This window comes from Neopsephotus bourkii, unplaced genomic scaffold, assembly GCF_033783945.1.
Source record: "Neopsephotus bourkii isolate Nb327-2 ecotype Australia unplaced genomic scaffold, CSIRO-AGI_Nbou_v1 NB_333, whole genome shotgun sequence".
In the NCBI taxonomy this organism is placed as follows: domain Eukaryota; kingdom Metazoa; phylum Chordata; class Aves; order Psittaciformes; family Psittacidae; genus Neopsephotus; species Neopsephotus bourkii.
The window spans coordinates 1,602,736-1,622,878 of NW_026900839.1; the positions used below are offsets into that span (position 1 = coordinate 1,602,736).

A 20,143-nucleotide genomic window follows, 5' to 3' on the forward strand; every position below is an offset into this window, starting at 1 on the left:
AAGGTGTTGGCTTTGCAGGCCCTTTCTGAGGAGTGTGAAGGGTGGGCAGGGCTCAGGCCAGCAGGGGCAGAGGCAGCTGCCTGCAGATCCCATCGCTGCTACCAGAGATGGAGATCGGGGGTAAATCACTGTTTATTACTCATTAAAGCATTTGCCCTCCTGCAGTTTCACCACATCCTTAACTCCTGGGCTGCCCACGCAGCCTCCCAGCTCCTTGATCCAGAAGGGAGGCAGCCACACACTCATGGCTGGATCCCGAGAGCCACTCGGTTCCTGGGATCAGTGATAGAAATAAATAAATAAAGGGAATGAACGGCAACAAAATGGTCCTCTCAATCACAGCATCAGAGTACATAGTTCAGGCCCAGTCAATCATCAACCAGTTTATTACCATCTTAGTCCTTATTAAAAACACCAACACACACACACACACGTACACATTGGCTCCGGCAGTAATTAGCTGGACCGTGGCAGCTCGCCAGTGCAGGCCTACTGGGCCCATCACTGCCATTGAGGTTTTAAATGGGAGGGAATGGTTCACACCATCTTGGAGGAGCGGGTATGGCTGTATTAGCAGGTACGGGCCCAGAGTGGTGGGAAGGGTCCCAAAGAGAAAGGGAACACGGCCCAAGGGATTCCAACCAAACTCCGAATTCACTCTGTCAAATGTAATCTGGCCAAGGGCTGGAAAACCCACCAGCACATCACACCCCAGCCCGATGGAGCCCTGTCCACCACCACCACCACACCCAGGTTAGCCCAACCCCTTCTCCCCATCCCGATATCCCATTAAAACCCAGCGGATGCACCACAAAAAGCTAGAACCTAAAACACACCCAGCCCCAGAAGTGGGGCCTGTAATCTAAAACCAAAACATTGCCCTAGCCTGGCCGCCGTTCCTCCTCCCTGCGAGATGCGAAGGGGTGAGGGGAGGTCTCCTATACCTCACATGGAAGGACAAAAACAAACCCATCCCAGATATGCCCAGGTTGGAGGGGGAAAAAACACACAATACTCATTAAATGTAATAAGCAGCCTCTTCATCTGACACTGCCTTGTCCCAAATAAATTAAATTCCTTTTCATTTAGCCAGCGCAGGAACCTGACAAGCAACCTTTACCAGAGAGACGCCAGAGCTCGGAAGGGGATAGAAATGAAAGAGAAAACAACCCACACAACTCACAACAAATATAAACGCAGAATCATTTCAAAACCCTCATAAACTTCCCCTCCGCATCCTCTCCCGCCTCGCCCCGGCAGGACGCGGCGGAGCGGAGCCCCCCGCTCACCTCGGCTCCGCGGGGCCGGGGCCGCGGCAGCGGAGCGGAGGAAGCCAACTTCCGTCTAACAAGTGAAAGAAAAGCGAAAGAGGCTGCGGGCCCCGGCAGCACCTGGGGCCGCCCCGCGCCCGCCCGGCCCCGGCCCCGCACCCGCCTCGGCGCCGGGAAAAGTTTCGGTGCGGCAGCGGCGGCGGCGGCTCCGGGCACCGGCTCCCGGTGAAGCTGCCCCGCAGCGCCCGGCCCCGCGGCGCCGCAGGGAACGGACGCGATGGGACGGGAGGCGCGGAGGGGTATGGAGCGCTCCGCTCCGCACCGGGGGCACCGGCACCGAGCGGGGGCTCCGGCGAGCGGAGGGGGTTGCGGGGCAGGAAAAGGACAATTGTGCTGTACTTACCATAGTCGGAGAGACGAAAGCCGAATTCACTTAAATAATCAACTTTCATAATACTTAATTAATACCTAATTGCAGCTGATTGCTCCCGAATAACAAGTTGTTTAAAGCACTGATGTCATTGCCGTGCCGGTCCTCCCCGAGTCACTTTGGCAGCGGGGCCGGGGGCGGGCGCCGGCCGCCGCGGGGGGCGGGCACTGGCGGCGGGACACGCCTCCAGCCGGGGCCGGGGCAGGTGCGGGGCCGGGGCCGGGGTCACCTGCGGCGGGCACGGCCCGGGCGGGGCGGAGACGGAGCGCGGGGAAGCCCCGCACCGGGACCGCGTTGCCCCGCTCCCATCGCCGCGCAACGGGCGGGCGCTGCGGGACACACGAGCCCCGGGAGCGGGCGGGGACGGAGCCAACGCGAGGGTGCGGGGGGGGGTCCGGCAGGACCCGCAGCCCTCGGGCTTAGACAGGGACCGTGCGGGCTGCCCCGGGCACAGCCGTCATACGATGGGGTGCCCATCGCCCCCGGTGTCGGGGCGGCAGCGCTGGGGCCCGGTCCCGGGGTGGCCGGTGGGTGTCACAATGCCGGCGTTAGAGCATCTTGCCCAATGCCCCGCAGGAAGGCGGCCCACGGGAGGGGTGGTTTGGGGTTTGTTGTTTTTTTTTTTTTCTTTTGCATCGAATTTCCTCATTTTTTGTTGCTTTATTTTTCTAAGTAGCAAAGAATGCGAGGGAGGTTCTAAGAGGCGTGTTGGGTAAACACAGATATAAGCCTCTTTCTTTAAAACAAACGAGCAGATTATTTACCTGATTAAATAGGTATTTTGAGCAGGTTGCAGGCTGTTTTTGTGAACACACCACGCTTGGCTCCGTGGGTTTTGGCAGAGCCAGGGCTCCTCACTGGGGAGCAGTCCATGAACTCACCGGCTCTTAAATCCTTTTTATAAGCAGAACTTAATGTGCTTTTCAAAGGAGGCCAGCATCATTACCCCACTGCACGGATGGGGAAACTGAGGCAGTAACAAGGGAAGTGACTCGCCAGAAGTGGCCGAACAGGTTAGTCACAGGGCTGGAAGGAGCCCAGCTCTGTTTGGCTCCACACATCAGGACACGCTGCACCCGGAGAGTGCCCTGAGCCCAGAGACCCCGCACTGCAACTGCAACGCATCACCTCAGCAAGGGTGTAAACACACAGAGGCACCGTAGCAGGCCAGAGAGCAGGGAGAAGGGAGAGGAAAGGGGCTCATTTGGGAAAACCACGCGTATTCTGGCCAAAACCTACACAAAGTCTGGTGACATGGAGCCACATGGGGACCTCTGAGCCTGGAAGCAGGGGGGGGACAGCAGAGTCCCAGCCAAGCCGTGCTCCCCAGCATGGAGCTCACCATCCCACCTGAGCACTAAGCTTTGAGAGATGGACAAAATGTTATCAGCATCGTCCCAACTTCTCCTCCTGGTTTCTAACCACGCAATGGCTCCCACCAGCACTGTCACCCCATCCTGCCCGGCTGCGTTTTGCTTGGTGCCAGCCCAGGGAACGTCACCCACAGTCCTCACCAGCGCCTGCACTGGTCCTTACACCCAGGTCAGATTTTGCATCACTTGCCAGGGAATATCCTCCCCTGGGAGCGATGGGCAGCACCAGCAATGTTTGTGCTGGTTCGTTTCTGCCTTTGCAATGGCTCAGTTGGACCCAACGCTTCCTTCCAGGTGTGAGGCTGCTGACAGCTCCCAACAGCTCACCACACCTCACATCACCCGGATTCCTCCTTTTTCACTTCTATGAACTTAGTATTTAAGCAGTGGGAGTTGTGCTCGCTGTATTCCTGACTCCCTATGAGGAGAACACACACATGGATGTGTCACTGCACATACACAGCCCCTCTGAACATACCTGTTCTTCTACATGCAGGGAGCTGAGCACGTTCACACATCAGTATACAAATGCTCCCCACCCCTCCCATCCCAGCACGCACACGCAACATGCATATGCACCCCAGCAAAGGAAATGATACTGTGTGCTCGCTCGCATTCAAATCCACACATACCCATCCGCCATGACACGCATGAACCCACACACACAACCCAAACACACCCGGAGGATCCCCTCCGCAGACTTCCCACTGTCCCTCCCACTCCTCCCTGCAGGAACGACTTGCCAAGGTGTTTTTTCAGGTGAAGCCCACGCCCTGCAGCTGACGCAAGGGCCAGGCCTGATTTCCTATCTCAGCCATCTCCAGTCACAGGATCGGGTTTTATTTCCCCATACTCCCTCCCTCCTTTGCCTCTTACCCAAGAAAAGTTTGTTCTTTCCTCTCTCGGAGGCTGTGGAGCTTTCTGCTCCTTTGGTACCCTTGTACCCACCGTTAGGGCAGCATCGCCCCTTCTTCCCCATCCCTCCAGGGATCCGCTCTGACCAACCATACCACTGCATCAAGTGTCTCCTGCACCCCTGAGGAACACTGGAGGACAAGCAGCACCCCTCACCCTGCCCCGAACATGTTATGTGCCATGGCAAGAGCCACCCCATCCTTTCCAACCACAGCTGCCCTTCTGTGGCAGGTGAAGAGATCCCTCCTCGTCCCTTCCCACCCTCCCAGGGGCATGAGGAGCTCTCGGTAATTAATGTTTGCCAGGTGCTCAGAGATCCTCAGATGAAAAGTGCAATGGGAGGGGGAAGGATGATTAATTTATTATTATTATTACAGTTTAATGCTTTCCCCGCAGACAGTGTGCCAGGGCTGAGCAGGGGGTGACTCACGCTGATATGTGGGACATCCCCTTTCTGTGTCTCTTCTACCTTTGTTTTTTAGGCTCAGCCCATGTTCTTGGCAGTTGCTCCCTCCTTCCCTGGAGCTGACCCCAGGGGCCTGGGGCCGCGCTCTGGATTCATGTGGGCTCCCAGATTGCAGGTTGGAGATCTGGCAGCGCCGCGCTCCTGCTCCTGCTCCTGCTCCCGCTCCTCCTCCTGCTCCTGCTCCCGCTCCCGCTCCTGCTCGGGGAGTCTATTAGGCAAATGCTCTTGCCCTATTTCTGTAATTTTGTTTGATTTCTGTTTCGTCAAGGGAGGCGCCCGCAGGCCTCGGGGCCTGGGCGGCAGGCGCAGACAATCCCTGCTTTCTTCCCCTTTCCTTCTCTTTCCCTCCTTCCCTCTCCGTTCAGTTTCAATCACATCATTGGCACATGGCACCCAGAAAGCGTTGCCAAAGCACTGTGCCGAGGCTCCATGGGCCGGGTGGGGCTCTGCCAGGATCACTTCTCCCATTTACTACTCCTTGGCCTTACCCAAAGAGTTTGACACCAGCTCCCCACCATGTGGCTGCTGCTTTTCCAGGCACTGAGCTGGAAGCCAAACGCTGCTCATCCCTTGACCACTGCCCAGAGGGAACGGCTGTACCAGGCACGGGCCACATGGCAGTGACTGTACACTGCATGTCCTCGTGTTCCACAGGGGCCCAGAAGACTTAGGGGGAAGGAGTGGCAAGGGTTTGAATGCACTAACAATTAGTTACAATTTACTACAGCGATTAAAAGTGCAGCCTGGGGATTTCAGGGCACAGAGGCAAGGGCATCGTCCTGCCCAGGCACTGCATCCAACGGGGGAAGTGCCTGGCACTGAAGAGCAGGAGCTTTGCTTGCGAAACCATTCGCTGCCACCCTGAGCCAGCCCAGAGCTGCCCCACGGAGCCTCTGGAGCCCCAGTTCGGCACACCAGGCACTGGGATGGCCTCTGGAGGCACCGGGAAACCACTGCCCAAAGGCAGGTCCCAGGCTGGGCAAGACCCATCCCTGAGAACACAGGGCCAGCACCAAACAGAGGTGACTCCTGTCTAGAGGAGCTGCAAGCCACCTTGTGTTCCTGCACAGACACGCTTGGAAGCAAACAAAACCTGAGCACACGCCGTGTGCACACACACACACACGTTCACACCTATGTGTACACACACAGTGTGTGGGGCTGCTGCAGCACACCATGGGATGCTGCCTGGACTGGATTGTCACCAGAGACTGTCCTGCTCTGCACATATGTGGAAGGCCTGATGCTATGGAGATGGCAAGTGGTTCTGGGTAGAGAGGAGCTGCTACCCTACCTACTGCCCAGGGTAATGACTTGCTCTCCCAGCAACCATGTCCTGAACTGGTCTGGGACACCAGCAGATGGGGAAAGGCTTTGAATACGCATCCCAGCAAGCAGCAGACAGGGGATGAGCAGAGACAGGCTGCATTATACAGGAATCTGAGACTGTGGAGTAGGTACGGTCACCATAAATTCACTCTGGATTTGACCTGGCTTGGGCAGGAGCAAGAGGCAGAAAGGAGAGAAGGCACAGGGAGCATGGCACATTATTGCTCTGCTCTACCTGCCCACCACAGGCAGAGGCTGTGTTAGCCATGCTTCCATGAGCTGGGTACAGAGGGATGTTGGGGACTGTCCCTGATGGATCAGGCAGGATGGACGTACATTCATGAGAAGTGACAGCAGGGAAGTGAGATGGCAGCGGGGTTGGAACTTGATGATCTTAAGGTCCTTTCCAACCCTAACTATTCTATGATTCTATGATTCTATGTTGGAGGAGGTAAGAAACGGGCAGCAAGAGCAGAGAGGAGAGACCCTGGACTGCATTTAGTGGGAACCGGTTGTGACCCCCCCTCAGGGATGTTACAGCAGAGCACTAGGAAGGGATGGCAAAGTGTTGCACAGGGACAAGCGCACGCAGAGAGCTGCCCATGATGCAGCACGCGCGGGCTGGCCCTGCCTGTGCACCGAGGCAGCGTGAGCACCGCCGGTGCTGACACAGGGATCTGTGAGCGCGCACGCCAAGCGACACGGCCCGCACCGGCGGGGACACGGGTGCACTGGAGTGGCACAGGGACACCATGGTGAAGAGCCAGCGAAGCTCCCAGAGGAAGGCCTGGCAGCGGGCCGGGGGGGTGCGGGAGCAGCGGCGGGTGGTAAGTGTGAGGCAGACGCAGCGATTGCATTACTGCAGGAGCCCGGGCTGGCAGTGCCGAGCTCTCGTCCCTGTAATCCTGTTAGCCAGCAATCTCCATTCCGAAAGAGCTTCATTTCTTTGTGAATATTTGTAAACTAGATATCTAATGGAAAATTATAGGAAAATTATAGTGAAATTCATGACGAAGAAATCCGATTAGCCCTAATTCAATTATGCCATCTTAGCCCACACAGCACATTTCCCATTTTTTTCCCATAAATACCAATGCCAGGGGTCCGGGTAATCAAATAAAATTGAAAATCATCTTCCCATTAAATTCAATTAGCTGCAATTTCTAAAGCCTATCAGAGATTTTAATTACTAAATTATAAAATTCTCCAATGCTAAATTGAAACTAAAAAAATTGCACATCCTTGTATTTCAGAAGAAAAAAACCTAGCAGAAACCTTGAAAAATACCCTTCTCCTCCCATCAGCACCCACGTGAGCTCGCGTCTGGGCAGGCTTCACCAGAGAAATGATTATGGAGGGACATGAACCAGGCCGAGGGAAGAAGGTGGCTACCTCTGAGGGAAAGAGCTCGGACACCAACTGAGATTAAACCCTCAAATCCAGCTTTAATTCCAACTCACTTGGGTTGAAAGAGGAAAGGGGAGAGGCCAGCAATCTCAGCCGCATCTCTGCTCCCTTCTCCCACCCCAGCTCCTCAGCTCTAGCTGGTTCTCGCACCTCTGCCCGTGATCCAAGCCACCACCACGCTCCTGCAGCCAGTGGAAAAGCCGAGACTCTCGAGGAGCTGAAACGAGTTCTGCCTGCAAATGGGCTCGGTGAGGCAGTCCCTCGAGTCTCCGTGTGCCAAACCCAGGGCAGGAGAGCTGGTGATGCCCAGAGGGAAGCAGGAGGGCAGATGCTAGCTTTGTGCTTCTGATAAAGCTTCTTGAATAATAGCCATGCAAGCCCGGTCCTGACACTGAATTAAGAGAAGCTGGAGCCCTCAGCAAACCGATTTAGCTTGAAGCACTGCTTCAGCGAACACGTGGGATGTTCCAGAGGAGGGGGACGTAATCACCCTTCCCTGATAGCACAGGGAACTCTCCGAGTTCACAGAGGCACCATCCCTAAACTGCTCTTTACACGACAACCAAACCAAGCAGGCAAATGGGGAACCAACAAAGCCTGTGCCTACAGATGCTCTCTTCCAGCCCTGCTTCTCCGGGGACCAACATGGCACAGTGACGTGTGGAGGGGCAATTAACTGTGTGAACAAGCAGTGGGAGGAGAAGTGAGGCTCAGCTCTCCGGTTACAATACCTGACCCTCCACAGGGCAGCGAGTGAGGCTTTTCCGACACCACCTTTATGCCAGAGAGCACTTTTCCCTGGTACCCTCAAGGCTTTATTCATGCGCTAACGCCAACGGAGCCGGTTTCTAACCCATTTCACGGCTCTAACTCCATGCCTGGGCTGCCCCCAACCAGGCCGATACTCGGTTTAATTTACTGGGCGCCCGAAAGTTGCCAGCAGGGAGTTGCCCGCAAACAGAACAACAAAAAAGTTAATGATCTGGGCTTTTTCTTTAATAAATAGGCAAACTGGCTGAGCCGGATTGTTGGCTGGGATTCGTCTCCCCTTTATCACCCTGGAGCTTCTGTGACACATTCTCCAAATCATCAGCATTTTGCAATTTGAGGTCGTTACCAAATACTCTTTTTTTGCCAAGGAAGGGAGAAAAATAAATTAATAATGCAGGAGCCCAAGCGGGGAGAGGCTGTGGATTGGATGGCGCTGCCACCTCTGCCGGGATTGCTCAGGCTCCTGGCGGCTGCCCAGCGCGCACCTCGGTCGCCGGCTCACCCTGGAATGTGGTGCTGGCACCCAAGTGCTGCTTGATTTTACTACGGATTAATCAAAGTCTCTTCTGCGAACGCCTAACGCTAAATCACCCCCGGCTGGGCTTCAAATGCAGTTCCCCTGTTCTGGGGACTCTGCGCAAGGAGATTACCAGCTCCAGGTGAAAAGCTGAAGGGGGTTTCCTCTCTGCGCATCTCCTGGTACCCCAAGGCATCAGCCTCTCCCAGCTGGAAGGAGAATAGATTTCCTGCAACTCTTCTCCTGCTCACAGCAGGTAACCAAACAGACATTCAAGATATGCTGGGATAAATCTGTCTGTGCTGCCTGACTAGAGTGTACTTACACCAGAGAGGAATTTGACTTGACTGCGAGCCGATGCAGACAGAACAGGGCTGTATTTGTGGGGTGTGTGTGCCCGCACCCCTGTGTCTGTAAGGCTGTGGCTGCATCCACACAGATGAGGACATGCAGAGATGTGATTCTGTGCGGGCACGGCTATCTGCATGTCTGCACATGTATGTGCACAGCCACATGGCACTGTGGGGACGTGTGTCCATGGCCAGGGGTACAGACTTCCTCTTGCCAAGTCAGTGTGTGCATCCCTCATCTGTACCTGCAGCACAGAGCACCCTCCTCATCCCAGCCAGCCCGCAGGAGGTGGTGTTCTGTGGATGGCAACAGCATGTCCCTGCATCGCTCCAGACACGAAGCACTGCCCTGAGCCATCAGCCGGCTGAATTCCCCTCTCCACACTCTGCCTGTCTCAGAGCCCTCTCGTATTTTCAGTGCTCACTAGACCGTGAATTCACCTTCATACCAGTTACAGGGTTATTTAGCTTCTCCTGACGCCCATAACCACCAAACTTTCCCTGGCAGCTCAGCTTGCTCCCAGCAGACACACAGCACTCCTGTCCCACCTACCCACCGTGCCTCCGCCCACTGGGAGCACAGGGACAGATCCCCAGGCAGGACACGGTGCCTGGGGACACTGCTCACCCGCCAGTGAGGCTCTTATCCTCACCCACATCTACACTGTGAGAAAGGGCAACAGAGCAGAAGAGTTAAAATATGGATGGAGAGAGTGAAATAGAGGAAGGCAGAGAAGAGGAAAAGGGTGAATAAGCAAAACTGGTACAAACAGAGGAGGAAAATCACACAAGACAACAGAAACAGGAGCAGGGAGGGAGGCAGGAAGAGGGCAGGGACATACTGTGGGGTTTTGCCCCTGCACACCCCATAAAGAACATTCTCCAGTACCTGACACTAACATATTCTACAGCTGTCCCTGAAATCTTAGGGATCAACCAGACAGCCCCTGTGCAGCAGCTGGACCAGGTCTGGGACACTGCCAGGGAGTGATGGGGATGGTCTGCCTGGATGGGAAACACAGGGAACCCCACTGGTGCCCAAAGGCTTTGCAAGTGCAGAAACCCCAAAGGAGAGGGTGGAACCTTCAAGCAGAGCCATGCGCAAGGCAGGTCAGCAGCCTGGCCCTCCCACTGATCCTGTGTCACGAGGAAACCCTCTGCTCTCCTGTGCTGGCCCAGAGCCACCTCTGCCACTCACCCTCCCACTGGCTCTCAGCCATCCCTGCAGACCTGTAAGGCACCTTCCTGCCAGCCTTCCCCTCCACCGCCACAGCACCCATCTCTTGACATCACATCTCTGGCCCAAAGCCTTGCTGCTCACCCCTGGCCACGTGGGCTTGCTCCTTGGTCTCCTGAGCTTTCCCGTTCTGACTGAACATCTCCCAGCTGAAGTGAGTGCTGCAGCCACATTTCACTCTGAAACAAGCCTGTGCTGACAGCAAGCAGTGTCCCCAGGAGCTCCTTCCTTCCTCGCCCCCTGGGTGTGCATGGTCAGATGCAGCACAAGCTTGTGGTGCATCTTCCCATCCTCACCACTTCCCAGGGTCTGTGCCTGCAGCAATCCACCCTGCCCACTGTGGCTGTCCCCATCTCCTGCTCCCTTCAGCCCCTTGGAGCAACCTGGCTGCCTATCCCAGGGGACAAAACCCCTCATTCTTTGGCTCAGGGATTTCATCTCTCTGCTGTAACAGAGGGAAAAGTGGGCACTTTGTTATCTTACCCCAGCTGTGGTCCTGGGATAAAACTTGAACGTGACTCCTCCACTGAATGTGCAAAGATGCATCCCCCAAGTGCAGGGTGTGCACAGGCACAGCTCTGCACACACTGAATGGAATAGCATGGACTTGGGAAGGGAGTTAGGGGGAACAGAGCTGCTCTTGCCCCTGAGGCAGTGTAGCTGTCCTTACCCAACACCAGACTGCGACACAGAAGGAGCTGAAGGAAGCAGGAAGGACTGAAGCAGTATCTCTGGCACAAGCCCATCACAGCCACTTTCCCCTGTCCTCAACCCTCCTTGGGACAGTTCCTACTATGGAGTTCCTGCTGGATTCACACGGCCACCCTGCAAAGGCAGATGTGGAGAAACACAGCAGAGACCTGCCCTTGCCTCACCTGCCCCGGAACCCCCCCCTACCCCCCCCGCCTCCTGCCTTCCCCATATCACCATTAAAAACCAGCTCTGTGCAAACAATAGATCAATGGAGCCCCCGCCTCTTCGGAAGGAAAACAAACACCCGGATCACCGCAAATTAGAGAATGTTTCGCTTCACTTCATCCAAACAGGCTGACAATTTTTTTGGGTTGTTGCCACGGTGACAGAATAACACAGCGTTCAGCCTGTTGCAGAACAATCAATTAAGTTAATGCCTCCGAGTGCCTGTTTACTCTTCCATTTAGGAGGTGCTGCTCTCATCACTCTCTTTCTCTTTTGCTTGTTTCCAACTGCTCATCCTTTGCTTCCTGCTCTTATTTCTCCTCTATTTAACTTAAAATAAAGCCCCTCCCTTCAACTACCTCCTGGCTTGTAAGGAGTCACCCACTTTTCAGTATGATCACCTGGAAGAGTTTTTGCTTCTCTCCATCTCCCATCATTTCTCCTTCTAAAACAACGAGAATGGGGATTTACCTTTACCTCTGACAATGCAGCCTGGTGTGCCCAGGAGCTTCCAAGGTTTCTAAACCTCAGCTCTAAACATCCCCAGGGCAGAGCGGGCCACCTTTGAGAGAGGCAGGAGTAACTCTGCTTTTACCAACATGATGTTACTCTTGAGCTGAACACCTACAGAAACCCTTCCACTATTGCTATTTGTCACACTGTGAGCCACAACCGTACATGAAGACCCATCTTGTGCTAAATGCTGTTATAAAAGGACTTCACAAGGACCTAGGTCTCATCCTATGGTCCATGTTGAATGAAACTTCTAAATACATACTTGAATTACTCTGGCTTAGCAAAACTCAACCTGGTGCTCAAAACATTTTGCTGATCTGAATCCCACACAGGATACTTTAAAGGGGGGCCCATTGCCAGAAGATCATGGCAGATCCATCACTGCAGTCCTTTAAAGGAATGCCAAAGCACCTCTGGGCCCGGCCCTGGGCACCAGCAGGATGCCAGGCCTGTAAGGGACCTGCGTGCTCCCACCACTGACTCTGTGGGTTTATTTCCTGCCCCGCATTCAGTGTGAGCAATGGCACTTGGCTGTGTGGCTTCACTGCCTGTCTGCAGCCACTTTCCCTTCCTTGCCCAGGGAGCAGAGGTAACAGCCCTGGGTCTCCCCATGGCCCTCCTGCAGACTCCAGCATCTTATGGGGTGCTGAAATCACAGCTTTGCCTTCCTTGGGGGGAAATAAGGTACCAGGAATGAAAGGATTTAGCCAAGGCCAAGTTTGAGATATATATATATATATACATATACATATAATTCAGGGCTTCTTTCTCCTGATGTCTCTGCATCCTGCTGCTGTCCTCCTCATGAACACAATATTCCTACGCTTTTATTTTTGAAACCCCAGGAAAAGTGTCCACCTCCCTCACATCCTCTTACACTGAAATGAAAGGCAAAAGCAAAGACAAGCCTGGTCTGAAAACATGTGGGTTCCTGATACTGTCTTCTCATCCTGCCACTAGCAACAAGTGCCTAAATGTAAAGTGTACATTAATTTAGTATTGAGCAGCTGGAACGAAACTGTAGACAGAGCAGGCAGGGAAGAGGGGGGCTCAGACACAGGGAGAAATCACAGGAATTGGGTCAAATATGACATCTCCCCCCCTGCTTACCAAGCTGGATCCCTCTCCCAAGCTAACAGTGGCACCTGCTCACTGGGTGACAGCCGTGCTGGGCAGCCCCCCCCAATGCTCCTGCTCCCCCTCCCCAAGAAGAAGTTGTCAGCAGAACCTGTTGGAGCAGGGGCTCGTTGACTGCTGCCTGTCCATTACAGCCCGGATTATAAGCATATTGCACAGTGCTCTCTGCACGGTGCTGGGGAAATCCAATACGCTGAAAGGTTAATGCAATCAATTAGGGTGACAAGGAAGTGGAGTAAAGCCTTCTGAGTAGATGAAAGGGAGAGAGAGATGGAGACAGAGGAAAGCAAAGAGAAGCAGGGGGGCAAGGAGCAAAGAAAGATGAGTGGGAGGAGGAAGATGGTATATGGAGCTTGTGCTGCAGACTGCAGGGCGCTGGTGTGGCCAAGGGCACTGTTCTGACCAGCATGGACGGGTGGTGGGATCCACAGGGCCATGGATCCCCAAGGCAGCGGGTGGAACAGGAGTTCTCCTTCTTGGCTTCTCCTGTCCTCTCCTGCAGAGTGCAGAGCCCTGCTCAACCCGCAGCACCAGCCTGCTCCCCAGTACTGTTCACTGGGTGAATTGGCTGCCCAGCTTCCAGAAGGGATGGAAGCAACTGCTCGGGTTTAGAGTTGCTGTGCAGGGGATATCATCACACCATAGAAAAGCATAAGGGGAGGAGAAAGAGGGAACAGGAAGGACAGAGATAACCTCCTCTGGCTGTTCATACACTCTGCGCAAGGAGAAAGGCAAGGAGGAAGACGTGGTGTCTGTGTAAACCTCCCACTGCTCATCACCAGCCACTTGCCTGACCCTGTACCTTGGTGCCACAAGGAATTTTGGCCTGGCTGTGTGGGAACTCAGCCCTGCCAGTGTTAGAGGACCTTAACAGAGGAGAAACCTCTTCTCTCTTTCTCTTCCCACCTCCTTCCACAGGGCTGCCCTGTGAGGCCAGAGGACAAACCCCTACCAAACCCCACCTGCGGCAGGTTCACCTCTGCCTGCAGAGGCAGCTTGACGAGGCTGCAGTGACACTCAGCTGCCAGCCCAGCACAGAGATCCCGGTGTCCCAGTGTGCATCCTGCTGCTCCATCCTGCAGGGCACAGGCCTTTCCCAGAGGCATTCAGCTCAGGGAAGAGCCCATCCTTCCCCATGGCTCCCTGACCCCCCAGCAGTGCAGAACTTCATTAACCTGTGCTGACAGGTCAGAGCCAGCACAGCCCCTTCCTACCACAGCTCCTGCTCACACTCAGCCCGGCCTAGGAGAACGTGACACCAGCTCATTAGGACAAATTATTACTCTATAACCCCTGCTGCAATGTCCCTTAATATGCCTATTTAGCAAGAGACAAGTCCTGGTGGGCTCCTCGGCATTAAAACAACCTCACAAATCACCAGAGGCACAAGCACTGTGATCTCTGCTCCTGGGGGCTGAGGAGAAGGCGGCTGTGCCCCGGTTGGGTGCTGGAGGGGCACAGTCCTGTCCTGTTCCGCTCCAAAGGGGTTGCTGGAGGTGTTTTGTGGCTCAGTGTTACTGCAACACACCCAGGTTTCAGTACAATGTCATGTTCCCCAGCTAAAATCCACTGCAAATGTATCCTAGGATGCCCATTCAAACTGCTGGCCGCCTTCACTCTGTCTTACCCCTGCCTAACTCTGCCCTCCAGCACTACCATCAGTGTCATGTTCCATGTGAGGCTTATAAGATTCCTGTTTCCCTGTGATGGATCTGAAGTCAGTGGCTGGCTTCACAGATATCCACAACACTAACCCTACTTACACGTTAACCAGCAAAGCTGGAGAGCAAGTCTGGAAGCTGAGGCTGTTGGCAGGCACCGGGTGCTGCCTCCCCATGTAAGGCTGTGCTACGTTTTGGGGGAGTAAAGCCCAGTGCACATGAAAGCAGTCAGCTTGCACCTTGCAGGGAGAACAGGACTGCAGGCTTCTGGGGCTAATCCAGAGATTACAGAACCTCTGCAGTTTGGGGCACAGTGAATGAGATATCACAGGGGAAGACAGAAACATGGGCAAATGTCAGAGGAAGGCTGCTACTGAACAGGGACAGGGAGCATGAGGAAACCAACCTCCAGCCTGACCTTTAAGAGAGGGTAAAGGGAGAAAGGAACAGTGATTTGTGTAAGAGCGCCAAAGAGGGGAGAAAAGGGGCAGGAGAGAGTTAGGATGAAAAGTAATAGAAGAAAGAGAAGAAAGTGAGGAGTGAGTGATGCTGCGCCCAGAGGCGAGCAGAACACGAGCAAACGGATGGCGAAATGAGGGAGCTGAGAGAAAGAGGGAGGGAAAGGAGGAGAAAAGAGCAAGAATAGCCACGCAGCGAGGAGCACGCGGGCGAGGCAGAGCGCTGTAACCAGGGTTGTGAAGCATGAAAAGGGAAGAATCTGCCTGTTCCTTTCAGCGCTCGGAGCATGGCGCTCGGTGGTGACCTACACTGTGCCCGGCTGTGATCACGTTTTCAGGGCCACTGCCTGCCGATCCCAAACAATGATGGGGAGCCTTTGAAGTCACAGAAAGAAGCCGCAATGGGAACTGGGCACTTTCTCTCTCTTTTTTTTTTACCATTCTCTTTTTTTTTTTCCCTCCCTATTTATTTTACAGGCCGGGGGAAGGAGGAGGAAAAGGAAGGCCTGGAGTGGTGGGGGGAAGGCTGGAGGAGAGGTTGCAAGGACAAAACAGAGAGTTGCTCTCAGCGGGGTGCCCCGAAACGAGAGAGACAAAAAGAAAACAAACAGTTTATGAGTAGGGCACATGCTGCCTGTGTCTGCGTGCCCCGCGCTGCCGGCCCCCCATGCTCCCAGGGAGGCTTCTGTTCCCCAGCAATGATGGATGGACGCGCAGGGCCATTCAGGCCTGCCATGTTCAGCAGTGGTATTTACATAACACTGGCCTTCCACCGGTCACCTCTGACACTGGTTTGGGGCCCCCTCCCACCCCAGCCAGCCCAGGCCCCTCTGGTATCGCTTGGACTCAGCCCATGGGCTCCCCAGCGCTGGGGCTCGGGGTCCCAACTGCTGCAGGGATGCTCTGAGCGCTGACACAGAGCACTGAGTGCTCCTGGCACCTCTGAGGCGATGTCCCACAGGGCAGAGCGCTCCTCAACCTCCTCTCTGCCATGGCCACTCCTGCCCTGGCCTGCTCGGAGCCTTGCATTAGTGCCAGGAGCAATGGGAGAGGCTGGACTTGGTGGTGATGCAGAGGGGACAGTGTGGTACCCATGTGTTCCCAATGTGGAGACACAGGGAAGAGAGTGGAGACTTTTTGGGTGACACACAAGGGAGGCCTGTGCTGCCTCTGTTAGAGACAAGGACAGCAGGAGCTGTCTTGGGTGGCAGGGACTTCTCAGTAACCATCACAGGAGGTGGCATAGGGACTGTGGTACCCAGCACATGGAGACGAGGCTTTTAAGAGAGGCAATCACCTTTCATTTCCCTGGGCTCTTGGACTCTGACTCTTACCAGACAGGCACTAAGTGACTATCCAGCCCTAGGAGACTGCAAAGTTAGCTCAAGAGGGTTTAGGTAAAAGGAAAACCCAGAATACGCAGGATTCTGCTGGAGACAGAGAGCTGCTTCCATCACACCAGCATGGTGCTGCAGTCTGAATAGATAAAAATGTGCCAGAGGAGGAGGAGAGCACACACATCACCATCTTAAATTATGTGAACTGAGCTCAGCAAAACTTCACAGTAGATGGAGACTGCATCCTATTCAGTGAAAGGACCTTATTCATCTCCCCCCAGCCCACATGGACAAAGACAAAGCGGTACCCTCATCACCAAAGCACTTACACACTTATTTATCTGTAAAGATAGAAGCAGTAGAGAAGATACTAAGGAAATCCCGCAGAGACAAAACCAGGTGCCCAAACAACTGGTGTACAATGACAAAGACATGACTAGGACACACATAGGGCATGTCTGCATTAGACCTTCTTCCATTTTCACCTCCCTTTATGACTAACAATGGTCCGGTGCCAGAAGTTCCAGTGCAGACACAGCCACAATAAGCAAGCCATAAAGTGTGCGAGACACGCAGAGGAAAAGAGAACCCAGGAGGGCGTAGTGACATACCCATTGCAGTCTGAAGTCTCTCCTACCTTTCGGAGATTTCAAGGCCTGGTTTCTTGCCTCGTTTTTAGCTCTAAATTCACTTCATCCTGGGGAGGGAAGAGAAAGGACCCAGTTAATGCACAGGACACATGTAACCAAGAGGCAGGGTGCAGACACTCACAAAAGCGGGGTGAGAACCAGCATGGGGCATTCAGACTTTGCACGGGAACAAAGTGCTTCCCTGCTCCTGGCTGCACCATGTGGTGCCATGCACGCCACGAGACACACAGTGCTCCTGCATCTCCCTGGGCATGAGCCTCCTAACAAGGCCTGGGAACATTCTAGCATGGAGTGAGCAGCTATTCCTGGCCTGAATCCTGCTTCCCAGGTATCCGCACCATACTTTGCCCACACACCCAAGGTGCCTTCTGCTCCATGCCAAATCTCTCCCTTTGCAACGTTCCCAGTTCCTCTGCTGACCCCTCTTTCCCAGAGGTTCACCACTGTGCTAAGGCAGAGGCCTCCCTTGCACACCAACAGGGCACAAGATGATGGGGTGAAGGGTTGGGTCCCACTGAACCCCTTTATCCACTCATCTGTGCATCTTCCTTCCTGGAGAATGCAGAGAGTGAGGAGGAAAGCGAAAAGGGACAGGGGAAAACAAGTCACAGCAAAACACATGAAAAGTAAATTGAATTATTTAAAGCCATATGTTCCAAAAATGTGACAGAGCACAAAAGCCGTGCCTGAGATTTCTGCAGGGGGTTATGCTGCACCGACAGGGTGGGATGGGGAGCTCCATGGCCAGCCAGACAGGAACTTCCCTCTCCCAGGGCCGGGAGGTGGCAGGGAGCACACAGTGCCTTCACGCACCATGGCACGGGTGCTTGGCCCACTCCTGCAGCCTCTGTTTTGCAACCGTGCCATCGCAGCCATCGCAACTGCCCGGGATGTGGCAGGGAAACGGAAACCAACCCGAGGCCACACACAGGAGCCCTGTGCCATGCACCAGCTCCCAGCACAGCTCCCTCTGCCCTGCAGGGACCTGCTTCAGCCCCTTGGTGAGCAGAAGGGGCAGGGACTTGGCTCTGGGGCCCCGGTGCTGGGTGCGTGTGGACGCCTCCTCCCATCACTCACACCATCGCTGCGCCAGAGAGAGATGCCTGGCGCTGGCTGGGACCCAGAGCGGGAGGGAGCCGGTGACATATCCCAGATGGACACAGAGCGCAGGGAGCCCCTTGGGTGAGGAAGGTGCATAAGCAGCCGGGTCCTTCCTTCCCCACTCCAATCCTGGTGCTAAGGAGGCTGAGGGCACGGCTGGAGTAACAGCTCCCCCACTCGAGGTCCTTCTCCCACCCTGGCACCCTCTGTCCTTCTGGCTCTCTCATCCCTCTCCCACCTTTTTCTTCCCTTTGTTCTCCCTTTCTTCCTTGCTCTTTCCATCGCTGTCTCTGCCATTCTGTCCTGTTCTTTTCTCCCTCCCTCCCTCCTGTTCTCTCCTCCCTTCCCAGCTCTCTGCTGTAACTCTCTCCGTGTTCCCAGCTCCACTCCCTCGCCCTGTGCACGGTCAGTTCTTAGGTTTGAGTTTTTACTTGTTGTTCTCTTGTTTTTTTTTCACTCCCCTTCTTTCGGCCGCAGCTTATCAATGATGCAAGAGGAATAACGCCAATTTACTTAGAATGTGTAATCCCCAAATCAGATTGGGGGATTGTATGAGGCAATATGACCTTGCATATGTCTCCATTAAAGCCAGCCAGGCCTCCTCTTGTATTCTGTGTTCCCAGTACATATTTAGACAGATAACGCTAATTGTACTTGACATGTCCTCTTAAAGATGGACTCTTCCCTCCCCCAGCTCTGCCTGCTTCCCTGCCTGACAATGCACCAGAGCAGAGCTCGCAGCGTGGCATGGCACAGCATGGCACAGCACAGCGGGGCCGGTGGCTGGGTGGGCATCAGCACAGCCCACCCACCCAGCTCCACTGTGAGCGCAGCCGGTGCTGCATCCTTCCCTGCGGGAAGCAGGCAGAGCCAGCACGGACGGGGCAGGGAGCAGGGGGAGCGCCGCTGGGACATGGTTAATCTGGGATTACAGACTGCTCCTGTGGCAATCATGGACTGGCCAGAAAATGAGCGATGTGTTGCCAAATCTAAAGCTATGGGTGCCACCTCACCCTGCCCCTCGCCCTGCTTACCCCACTGCCGCCCCTGCCCCTCCTGCTCCTCCCCACCTCGTTGCTGCCTCGCTGCTCTCCTCCATGGGGCTTCCCCTTTCACTTCCTCTGTGTCAAGAGACCAGGGCTGGCTCCTTCCAGAGCCAGAGGGAGATGAACCTTCTGGAGACAGACCCCAGCCTCAACACAATGCCCCTCACTGAAAAGTACAAAGCTCCAAAGCATTCAGACGAAGAGAGATGTGCTCATCTTCGAAGCCTCCCTCCTTTCCAAGGGTGGGCTTTCACCTCACACCTCTTGGGTCCCACATCCGGCCATGAAGCTCTTTGGATGTGGCTACCAGCCCGAGGATCCCAGCTCTGGCCTCTGGGGAGCACTATGAAGAAATCATGGAATAGTTTGGGTTGGAAGAGACCTTTAAAGGTCATCCAGTCCAGCCCCCCGTGGACATCTTCCACGAGATGAGGCTGCTCAGAGCCCCGTCCAACCTGACCTTGAACACTTCCAGGGATGGGGCATTTACCACCTCTCTGGGAAACCTGTGCCAGCGCCTCACCACCTGCAGTGTAAAAAATGTCTTCCTCCTATCTCCCCTCGTTGAGTTTCAAACCATCACCCCTTGTCCTATCGCAACGGCCACTGCTAAAGAGTTTGCCCCCATCTTCCTTACAAGCCCCCTTTAGTCACAAAGGCTGCCTCTTCCCTGTGCCTGCTGCTCAGCCCTGCTCTAGAGCAGACAAGCAGGAGGCAGGAGGAGGAGGGAAGCTTATTCCATGGAAACCGATGGATCCAAACTCTTCGCCAAAGTGGACTCGGATTTCTTTTTTATTCCTTCCCCTTGACACAACATCCTAATTCGACTTTTTCAGTATCTTTCCTTCAACAACCTTTTTTCCTTCCTCCCCTTCCTACCCGGCAACTGCGCATTTATTAATTCATGAGGCACTAATTAGTTCTTTGTTTAATTTTGTGTTAAACAGACTGACCGGAATGATAACGACTTGCAGCGTTGCATTACGGTCCCCAACCGCCCCTGTTTTCTGACAACAAGGGAGCGCAGTGAGACTGGCGTGATGAACCCCAATTCCCACTCCAGTTGCACTTCATTAAGTCAAAATGTGACAAGAAGCTTAGAGAGCAACTTTCAGATCGGATCGCACATAACAATTGGGCAGGAAACTTTCCGAGGGGGAAGCGGGAGAGGCGCTGGCAGCGAAGGCTGGCACCGCACACAATTCCCGCTGCGCCTGCCTTAAAGGAGCCGGCTCGGGCTGCCGGCAGAGGCA

The 20,143-nt window shown here is 54.6% G+C and overlaps 1 protein-coding gene across 8 annotated transcripts in view; it reads right to left on the reverse strand.

The window, feature by feature from the left end:
- Positions 1 to 20,143, reverse strand: part of CASZ1 (castor zinc finger 1) — a 280,280-nt gene that overhangs the window by 87,009 nt on the left and 173,128 nt on the right. For 4 of the 8 annotated variants that reach the window (XM_061347954.1, XM_061347957.1, XM_061347951.1 and 1 more), the window contains one exon: positions 16,705 to 16,790. Coding sequence is in view for 3 of the 8 variants with exons in the window: in XM_061347957.1 (XP_061203941.1) it covers positions 16,705 to 16,708 (4 nt within the window). In the remaining 5 variants the exon portion in view is untranslated. Of the gene's footprint in view, positions 1 to 1,674; positions 1,815 to 16,704; positions 16,791 to 20,143 lie in introns of those variants that run through there. The other 4 variants (XM_061347950.1, XM_061347958.1, XM_061347952.1 and 1 more) reach the window with 3 other exon arrangements.